This window comes from Choloepus didactylus, chromosome 10, assembly GCF_015220235.1.
Source record: "Choloepus didactylus isolate mChoDid1 chromosome 10, mChoDid1.pri, whole genome shotgun sequence".
Lineage (NCBI taxonomy): Eukaryota > Metazoa > Chordata > Mammalia > Pilosa > Megalonychidae > Choloepus > Choloepus didactylus.
The window spans coordinates 111860955-111872493 of NC_051316.1; the positions used below are offsets into that span (position 1 = coordinate 111860955).

Sequence of the window (11539 nt, forward strand, 5' to 3'; positions counted from 1 at the left end):
TGTCAGGGATTGATTTAGGTGATGAATGTACAACTATGTAATGGTACTGTAAACAATCGAAAGTACAATTTGTTTTGTATGACTGCGTGGTATGTGAATATATCTCAATAAAATGATGATAAAAAAAAAAAAAGATACTCCAGGCTCATCTTGTCCTTCCCCTGCTCCAGTCCTGGAATCAGCCATTTTCCTAAAACCCATATTTCCTTTTAGTGGAGAATGGTGTTTAGAATCCAAGATCTGGGTGCTAGGTGTGCCCATTGCTATGGAGGTCTAATTATTTCTAGACCCTCTCAATATGTATATACTGAATCACATTGATCACTTTTGGGGGAACTCAGTGATTTATTTGTGGTTAAAAGAGTAAGTAAACTCCTTTTAACTTTGAAAGCTAGGGAGTGATTTCATAAATGGAAAAAATATATCTTACAATTCTAGGGACATCGTTTCTCTACATACTGTTAAATATTCTACAATGTAATCATTCTTAAAAAAATGTTGACATAGCTAGGGAAGTATAGAGGGAATAGAATGCTTTGTTTTGGTGAGTTATTTAATAAAAGAGTTTGGCAAACTGTGTTTCACTCTCTTTCTCTCTCTCTCTGTCTCTCAATTACATGTTTGTTGTAATTGGATCTTTGGGGCATTATCCCTGAAGCATCTGAAGTTTCAAACCTCTGTATGTTATAGTTGCTGAACTTTAAATTGTTCAGGGACAACAGATATTCCCCCAAAACAACAAATGATTTAACTTTACATGGAACTTCTGTCTTTATTCTTTGGCATTTTTAGCTGTAAGGTAACAGCCAATAATTTTGAAAGAAATGAATTGCACTGTTGACTTTTACATAAAGCCACTTAAGATTTTTAGCATGGATGCATGATTTCTCTTTCTTCACATAGCTAACTTTATGAAGAACACCATAAAACAACATTTTACTTGGAGTTAGTGAAAAAGAATTCAGCCCAGACTAATTTTTCTTGGATGCTCTTTTTAAATGTTAGAAAATATCAAAGCCTAGGCAATTGGACTGATTTTTCTTTCTAAAAAAAAAAAAAATGTGTTTCTTTGCTAGTGTTAACAGTAGCACAAAAATTAAGTTTCTTTAAAATAATGTTTTACAATAATTTAATAAGTTTTGTAGAGTTTTGAAATATAAAATCTGGCAGAGAAATCCAAAGAAATAATCTGTTAACTTTCAAATCAGGAAGAACCAACTATCCAGATGGATTAAAAATGAGGGCATTTTGGGAAGAAAAGCAAAAACTCTGGGTGCTCAATTACTACAGAGGGAAGTAATATTGAAAAGTATTTTCTAGAATACTGAAAGCATATTCAGCATTACTGATAATGTTTGGACCTACAATATAAGCTGTTAAAAAACAAACAAACAAACATGTTAATAGACTAGATACAAGATACAGCGGAGGGAGAAGTCCAAGCTAATGAAGTTATACAATGAAAACAACTTGAAAAATATTATGTCCTCTTTTTGGAGGCATAATGTAAGATATTGTCCACAATATTATTATTTTCACCATCACCGTCTACGCCAGCTTTAAATATTGAGAACTGGGAGATGCATGATACCATTGAGTGAAATTGAGAAACTGGGAAAGGATGCTAGTGATGAGAAAGTGAATATACTGAAATATTGTAACATAAACCACATAATTGAGGAATATGGCTTTGAAAGTGAGGGCAACAATAGGGTGGCAGTTTGCATATGTGGCATAAAAATGAAGAGAATTTTTATGAACATGTGAATTTGAAAGTAGAAAGGAAAAAGAGAGAATGTTATAAAGAACAAGGTAAGTTTGCTGTAATAAATTTTTGTTAATGTGAAATGTAAAAAAGGAATAAAACCTTAAGTTCCTTACTTATAGCAACAAAATCTACAACCTTATTTTCAAGGAGATCTTAAGGTAATTTTCTAAGGGATGTTACTTTCTGCATTCTTGGGTGTTCATGGGTTTTAATGTATAATAATGGGTATAATTTTTAGAACTGTACATATATTCACAGAAGTATGGACCTGAATAGTGAATGTAACTGTTCAATGAATATAACAGTATTTAAATGAGGTAGGTTATTTTATGTGACTCGTAAACTGGCTTTTAATTATAGTCAGAATGAGCATCTACAATCCTTCAAGCAATATCATCATTTTTGAAATAAGTGTACCCAATTCCAAGTTGTTAGCTGGAAAGGACAGTTTATTGAGACCCAGAAATTCACAAGTGTTGTTAAAAATTCATTTATTTGTTTCTTTTAACATCCTCCTCTTCCAGTAAAGATTATTACTGGTTTTTAATTGTACATATGGGCTTTCTTTTCTTCATTTATCTGGCTTACTTTTCTCATTTGTGCTAATAATTTATTCACTGTTCATTCATTTTTTTTTTCTTCATTCAGTCACTTTCAAATCTTCATTAAAAAACTAGTGTCTAAGTTCAGGATTATGGGCTGAAATTCAGAGACTAAATGTGTTTATTCTTGTTTTTAAATTCACTGTTTTCTAAATTTTATTGTGCAAAACTCAACTTTTTACTGGAGAGCAAACCTGCTTTCCCCTCTTAAATCAATAAATTCACCATCCTGTGATTTCTTCTGTTTAAATTTCTTGTATTAAAATTGTGTTTATAACAGTGAAAATAAGTTTGAGATTGATGGCAATAGTGTTTTCCTAACTAAATAAGCATTACCATTTTATCTGTCTCTTAAGGCCCTTAGATGAAATGAAGAGAATACTATCAGAATAACTTCAATTGGAAGAAAGGAAATGCAAGGAGCAAATCTCACTGTTTGGACCTTTTTTTTCTTGGAGGGGTTTTGCAGATACCCAAAGTTAGAGACTGTTCTCTTTGCCTTCAGCCTTGTAATGTATCTGATAACCCTCTTGGGCAATGGCATTCTAATTTTAATCACTATCCTAGATTCACACCTCCATACCCCCATGTACTTGTTCCTTGGAAATCTCTCTTTCATGGATATCTGTTACACTTCTGCTTCTATTCCTACTTTGCTGGTGAACTTGCTGTCATCCCAGAAAATCATTGTCTTTTCTGGGTGTGCTGTGCAGATGTATCTGTCCCTTGCTATGGGTTCCACTGAGTGTGTGCTCCTTGCTGTGATGGCCTATGACAGGTACGTGGCCATTTGCAACCCGCTGAGATACTCCATCATCATGAACAGGCAGGTCTGTGTGCAGATGGCCACTGTGTCCTGGGTGACAGGCTGCATGACTGCCCTGCTAGAAACTAGTTTTGCTCTGCAGGTACCCCTCTGTGGGAATCTCATTGATCACTTCACTTGTGAAATTCTGGCAGTGCTAAAGTTAGCTTGCACAAGTTCACTGTTGATGGACTTGATCATGCTGATGGTCAGTGTGCTCCTCCTACCCATCCCAATGCTCTTAATTTGCATCTCTTATGTCTTCATTCTTTCTACTATTCTGAGAATCAGTTCAGCAGAGGGAAGAAACAAAGCTTTTTCTAACTGTGGTGCACACCTGACTGTGGTGATTTTGTATTACGGGGCTGCCCTCTCCATGTACTTAAAGCCTTCTTCATCAAACTCACAAGCAGTAGACAAAATCATCTCATTGCTTTATGGAGTGCTTACCCCTATGTTGAACCCCATAATTTACAGTTTAAGAAACAAGGAAGTCAAAGATGCTACAAAAAAGCTGCTGAGCAAAATATCTTTGTATCAAACTCATGAAAATCTCTGACAGGGTGCCAGTGGTTTTACCAGGGAAGTGACCCTGACAGAACTCACCAGAGAAATTTTCTAGGCAAATACTCATGCTTAGAACTCTGATTTGAACTTTAACTGTACAATTTACAATTATGAGATATTTGCACACAATGATCTTTGCCTATGGAGTAGTTCCAATGTGCATTTATTAAAATTTTATTTCTTTTTTGTTTTGTTTCACGGCTATGAGACTATTGGGCTATAGAGTCATCAGATGTTTGTTCCAGAAGGAAATGTGAATAAATTTACTCAGTGAATTTTAGTGCTATAAGAAAATTGGATATCTTCTCTGCTTTAAATCCTTTCTCCAATGAGGCAAGAGCATAGAGAAACAAATAGTGAGATTGCTCTTGATTATCCAAAAGAGAAAACAGAATCAAAGAGAAATTAAAAGACTTGCTCAGCATCACACAACTGCAGAACTGGGATGATAACCTCACTTTTCTGATTTCTTTTTTTTTTTCCTGTAAGTTTTGCATTTAAGTTATTTTTTTAAATGTATGGAAGACAAGGAGAAAATCTGTATAGCAGATATAGAAGACTAGTTCCTACAATCTGCAGTGGAATCTAGTATTTGAAAGATGAGTTGAAATTGTACAGTTTTCAACTGATAAAAAGGTGCCTGTCTCTATCAGATTATCAAAGTGACCCATTTAAAAAAAGTTCATCTCCTGCTTTTCCAATAGAAAGCAGTAACCCTGGTTTTTATTGGAAAAAACACCTAACCACAATAGGAGTTAGGTGGAAAGAACAGGAGTTCTTGAACATTTCAAGAAAAACAGACAGTGAACTAGAGTATATGTGGAAGAATAAATTTGGAAATCAAATTTTATTTTAGAGAACTGATTTTTGACTTGCAGAGATTGTTACCAATGTAGAATCAAATTATGGAACATGAAAGCTGGAAAGACTTTAGAAATCACCAGTCAAATCTCCTCTGTGCTGAAGAGGAAGCAGGCCTAGAATGGTTGGTTTGTGAGCTAAATATCAAAACGGTTGGGTGCCTGTGCATTCCAAGGGGCAGTTTAGAGTTTATTTAGTATTGAAGGAATTGTATGATCTCAAGTTGGTCTTATGTCATATATGTGTGTGTGTGTGTGTGTGTGTGTGTGTGTGTGTGTGTGTGTGTGTGTGTGTGTGTGTGTGTGTTTATTTGTAAGCATGCTAAGGTGGAGACTGTAAGAAATTCTGAGGACCATACTTTGGGATACATTATTTCTAGTAAAATGCTACCTTTCCAAAAGAAAGGTAGGATTAGTTCTTTTTTCTCCCTATTTCCTTTCTTATTTTATTTTTCTCTCCATTCTTTTTGACTTCATGTGCACCTGCTTGTGAAGTTGCCTTCATTCCTAGAGTAGAAAAGAGGAGAAAAGGAGAAAGGTAAACCTACTTGATAAATTTCAAAATAGGAAAGACTTAAAAAATGTTAGTATTGGAGTTGAGTTTTGGGTTACTCAACTTCTAGACTGCTCCCTTCAATGTTATATGCTGCTGGATTTGTAATGCAAATGTAAGGAGGTCTGAAATAATTGTAAAGTAAAATTCTGGTGATGGAGTAAGGAGACAAATTTGATGCCAGATGTTGTTGCCAAGAGATGTTTGATAGTGTGAGGTGGAAGTGAGTCCTGAGAAAATGTTTTGGAGTAATAGAGAAGAGCTAAACAGGAAGCATTCCTAAGAGTAATTACTTTTTTGCTTAGATACCTCAACCTTTCCAACTCACCTGCCACAATCATTCTCTGCTAATTTCAAAGTCATTTTGAAGTGACATTTTTGGGTAGGCTTTTATTAGCATAGAACTGAATTTTATGTTAGAGTAGAATTGAATTGTCTACATGTTGGAATTTGCTAGAATATATATATACACACACACACATATATATATATACACACACACACACACACATACATACATACACACAAACAGAAGGCTATGGAAATAGCTGAAATTTTTACCTCAAAGAGTGAGCTATCAGAAGTTGAAGACACAGAGACTGAGCATCCATTGTGATTAGTATGTCAAGCTTGGTACAAGAAACTGAGCAGAGTGACATGGAACTAAGTGTTTCAGAATGGGATACGGACTATAATGGGACACTAAAAGATTAGAAATGGTCCACATGTCAGAAGAGGACCCAAGACAGAACCTGGGCAGATACTGCTCTAGCATCTCTTGGCTGAGAGATTAGTAGTTGCAGAAGTTACAATCATATGTTACATAAAGTTGCTGTGAATAGCAAATATTGAGTATATAAATATAAATGCATTTTATGTATTATGTGCAATACTAAAGTTAGCTGTTGGCAAGTGGTACATTCCTTTATTTGGACTGGCTTCCATCTCAACCAACACTAATTATAGTCTTTATTTTTGTACAGTCTCAGGTAATAATCCTATTTGGGCATTGTTAAATAGAGGAATATTTTGGTCAGAGAAGGTAAAACCACCTCTGGTTTTAAAACCACCAATTCCTGCATGAAATGATTACGTGATCAAATTTATCCTTTAGAAAAATCTGCAGATCACTTCCCTGTCTAAATCCCTTAGCAGTGTATCGTTGCCCTGAAGCCTGAAGTCCTTAAGATGATGTACAATGACTTTCATAATCTGATAACTCACTATTCACATCTTTTGCTGTAGGCACAACAAATTCTACTTAGTTCCGTGAATGTGCAGTGCTCTATTTTGCTGCTTCTTTTATTAAGAGCATTTATTACAATTTGTAACTTGATAATTTATGGGTTTACCTGCTTTTAAGCTGTCTCCTTCACTGGTCTGTAGGTTAATTGAGACAAGGACCATTTCAATATCATTTACTATTTTATGCCCAGGGCTTGATACAATATCTGTCACAGAGAAGACATTCAGTGCATACTTGTTGTGAATGACTAAGTGCTCAATAAATACCTGTTGAATAAAAATAGTTGTGTAATGGAGTTTTGATGGCTATTCAGTTAGGTACTTGACCATTTCTGTGTTGAATACCCCGCTTCTGTTGCTGGTGGTGGTGGTAGTGGTGAAAGTATCTGTCCAGACTAAAAGAATAAAATTGTCATCATTAGTTCTTAGTGTGGAATCTTTAAGACAAAAGCATTAGGTTGACACTTTTGTTTTTCCAATAGGTGGTATATTGTTAGATAAGGGACATGTACTAAAAATTATTGTTCCAGGCCTTTGCACTAAATTTGATACAACTTCTAATGATCAAGATGGAGAAATGTACATGGGATGAAACATAATTAAAGTGACATAACTGGTTGGATTTGATGAACACTGGAAGTTTGTTTAGAGTAGAATGAATACTTGACCTGTTCATAGAGGGGATTTAAGGATCATGTAAAAGGTTCAGCCACTTATCTCCTGTAGCCTTGATTCCTCATTTAAAAATAATAACTATAAAATAATAGTCTTTAAGCACCTCTTCATTTTCAGAGATATAAATAACCATAACCTTTAAGCCTACCTAAACTAACTTTAGAACCTATCTCAACAAAGAAGATACATATCGTTTGTGTACAAGTGACCTGGATGTGAAGGGAAGCTTGTGGTATTTCTTGGGGTTATGCAATATTTTCACCTCCAGAGGATTGAAAGCACCACTGAAATAGGAAGTCATTATTGAGCAGTACGCGAAGGAAAGGTAAGTGATGTGGGGAGAAGTAGAGAGTACCCCTAACAAATTGTAGCAGCTCAGGGGAGTGTTGTTGGAAGCTTGGACTAGAGTGATGGCAGTGGAGAAAAAGGATAATAGGCAGATTGAAGCTATTAAAGAGTAACACCAATAGTTCAAGAGGTAAAGTTAATAGAAATATATATATATATATATAACTATATATACATAACTATGTATATATATAACTATATATACATAACTTTGTATATATATAACTATATATATATAGTTGGTGAGAGAGATTGAAGATGTCAGATGACTGTAAGGATTTTGGTTTGTAAAACAGAAGGATGATGGTGTCATTTGCTGATACAGACCAGAGCTCACTGTCAAAGAATGTGGCTGTCTGTTTTGACCTGTCTTGGGCTCTCTGAAGACTAATGCAAAAGGCTTGCCTTTATTTCACCTAAATTGGAATTCTCTCTGTCAAAGAAGTGACTATGTCAAGGGTTTTTGCCAAAACATTTAAAGGCAAATGAATGACCTGTTGCTGCCTGGGGCAAGGATATCAGTTGAGGCAAACAATAGACATGCTGAAAAGCCTAGAAGGAAAGGCTAGGAGTGAGACACTTCAGAGAATAAGAGCCTCAAAAAGAGTACACAGATTCTTAGGCCACACACATGCCTAAGGAGGGGAGCACACAAAGCAAAGACCAGAGAAGGTCATGCTTTCACCTGTGGCTAGCTTTTAAGCAATGGGAAAGCAGTAAGTGAAGGCAAGGCAATTTATAAACTCTCTGAGTGTTGATGGTGTGCCCCAACCATACACTGAGCTCAGTCAGAAAGACCAGGAGTTCTTTGCTTTGTTTTGTTTTTGCCCTCAAAACATAAAAGGGAAACTTTATTAAATCACTAGTTGACCACTAAGCCAACAGAACAGAGATTTTAGTGACCATACATGACAAAGATTAGGTTCTTTATAAAAATAGTTTAGAAAAGTCACTAAACAAACAGTTACAACCTACATCAAGTAAAAAAAAAAAATGGTGAGGGGGAGGGTCTGATTTCCAGATTTATCACTATTAATCACTTCATAATAATAAAAATGTCCAGTTTTCAAAAAAAATTACAAGGCATGGAACAAACAAAGTATGGCCCATTCACAGGGGAAAAAGATAACAGAAACTGTCCCTAGGGAAACCTAGACATTGGACTTACTTGAAAAGTCTCCTAATTAACTATCTTAAATATGCTCAGAGAATTAAAGGAAATCATGGAAAACGAGCTAAGGGAAATTAGGAAAATGTGTCTGAGCAAAATGTGAAAGGCATTAATAAAGAAATAGAAATTATAAGAATGAACTAAATAGAAGTTCTCAGGCTGAAAAGTACAATATTGAAAATTCACTAGAGGAGTACAACATCAGAGTTTTGCAGACAGAAGAAAGAATCAGCAAACATAAAGATAGGTAAATTGGATTTCTCCAGTGTGAGGAGCAGAAAAAAAAAAAGAATGAAGTAAAATGAACAAAGCCTAAGAAATTTGTGGGATGCCATCAAACATACTAACACACATATAATAGGGATCCCAGATAGAGAGGAGAGAAAGGGGCGGAAATAATGTTTGAATAAATTTGATGAAAGACATGAATCTACACATCCGAGAAACCCAATGAACTCCAAGTAACATAAACTCAAAAGAGGTCCACAACAAGATACATTATAATCAAACTTGAATGACAAAGACAAAGTGAGCATTTTGAAAGCAGCAAGAGAGAAGTGACCCATCAGTATCTCAGTAAGATTAACAGTTGAATTCCCATCAGATATGGAAAACACAAGGCAGTGGGATGACATATTTAAAGTGTTGAACAAAAAAAGAACCATCAACCAAGAATTATATTTCTAGCAAAACTATCCTTAAAAAATGAAAGTGAAATTAAGACATTCCCAGATAAGCAAAAGCTGAAGGAGTTAGTTGCTTGTAGATATAAGAAATGCTGAATGGAGTCCTTCAGGGTGAAATGAAAGGGTATTAGACAGTAACTTGAAGTTATATGAAAAACAAATTTGTGACAATAACGATGTGAAGGGTAAGGGACAGAGAAGTATTGAAATAAAGTTTTTCTATATTATTGAAGCTCAGTTGGTGTTCATTTAAACGAGATTTTTATAAAATTAGGGTAATTCCTAAATAAATAATAATTTCTTAAAATTCAGAAATACAAATGAGAAGGGAATTAAAATAGTAAAGTATAAAAATCAGTTAAACACAAGAAGGCACCAGTGCAGGGACTGAGGAACCAAAAGTTAGAAGACATAGTAAACAAACTATGTCTAGCAAGATGGTAGAAGTAGGTTCTACCGTGGACTAAACTCTCCAATTAAAAGGCTGAGATTGGCAGAATTGATTTAAAAAAACCTCACGTGACCCAAATATATACTATCTGTAACAGTCTCACTTTACAAAGACACAAATATGTTGAAAGTGAAAGAATGGAAAAGGTATTCCCTGTAAATAGTAACCAAAAGAGAGTATCTTTTGGTTACTTTTGGTTACTATACCAAAAGTATATTTGGTTACTATACCAAAAGTATCTCTATACCAAAAGTATAGAGATACTTTTTGGTTACTATAACAAAAGTATCTCTACTTTTGGTTACTTTTGGTTACTATACCAAAAGTATCTCTACTCAAGACAGACAAAATATTGTCACAAGAGAGAAAGCAGGGCATTTTATATTGATTGGAGGATCAATCTATCGAGAAGACATAACAATTATAAATATCTATGCACCAAGCAAGAAAGCCCCAAAATATGTAAAGAAAAAGAATGTAGGGAGAAATAGGTAATAATATTTAGGATCTCAATAATGCATGTCAATAATGAAAACAACATCTAGACAGAAGATCAGCAAGGAAAAAGAAGACTTGAACAACTTATAAACTGACTATGCCTAATGGGCATATACAGAACACATCACCAAATAACAATAGAATAGATCTTCTTTTATGCACATGGAATACTCTCCAGGATAGACCATATGCTAGGCCACAAAACAAGTCTTTGCAAATTTAAAAAGATTGAAATCATACAAAGTATCTTTTCTGACCACAATGCAATGAAAGTTGAAATCATTAACAATAGGAAAACAGGAAAATTCACTAGTGTGAGAAACTTACATAACACAATCATAAATAACAATTGGACCAAAAGGAAATTGCAAGAGAAATTTGAAAATACTTTGTGATCAATGAAAATGAAAACACAACGTAATAAAATTTATGGGATGCATCGAAAGCAGTGGTCAAAGAGAAATTTTAAAACTCTTACATTAAAAAAGATCTCAAATTAATAGCCTAACTTTATACACTGAGGAAGTAGAAAAGAAGAGCAAAATAAACTCAAAGCTACCATAAGAAAGGAAATATAAAGATTAGAGTGGTTACCAATGAAATAGAGAATAGAAAACCAATAGAGCAGTTCAATGAAACAAAACATTTGTTCTTTGAGATCAACAAAAGTGACAAATCTTTAGCTAGACTGACCAAGAAAAAGCAAAGAAGACTCAAATGCCTGAAATCAGAAATGAAAGTAGGGACTTCATTACTGACCTTACAGAAAGAAAAAGGATTATAAGAGAATACTATGAACCATTGTGCACCAACTAATTAGATAACCTAGGTGAAATGGGCAAATTCCTAGAAACATCCAAACTAGCGAATTTGACTGAAGAAGAAATAGAAAATCTGAGCAGATCTGTAATAAGTAAAGAGATTGAATCAGTAAGCAAAACCTCCCAACAAAGAAAATCCAGAATCAGGTGGCTTCACTGGTAAATTTTTACCAAAGATTTAAAAAAGAATTAACCCTTGCTCTTCTCAAACTCTTTCATAAAATAGAAGAGAGCACTTCCTAAATCATTCTATGAGGCCAGCAATACCCTGACACCATATCCAGACAAAGACATCATGAGAAAAGGAAACTACAGTCCAATATCCCTTATGAATATAGATGCAAAAATCTTCAACTAAATACAGATACAAATCCAGCATCTTAAAAAGATTATACATCATGACCAAGTGGGAATATTCCAGGAATGTAAGGGTGGTTCAACATACTAAAATCATCAATTGTTATACATGACATTAATAGAATGAGGGGA

The 11539-nt window shown here is 34.5% G+C and overlaps 1 protein-coding gene across 1 annotated transcript; it reads left to right on the plus strand.

Annotated features, from left to right (window-relative positions):
- The first annotated feature begins 2750 nt into the window (after positions 1 to 2750).
- LOC119505708 (olfactory receptor 2K2) lies at positions 2751 to 3734 on the plus strand. Its single transcript, XM_037798580.1, has one exon. The coding sequence runs from the start codon at positions 2784 to 2786 to the stop codon at positions 3732 to 3734; it is 951 nt and encodes a 316-aa protein (XP_037654508.1). The 5' UTR covers positions 2751 to 2783.
- The last annotated feature ends 7805 nt before the right edge of the window (positions 3735 to 11539 follow it).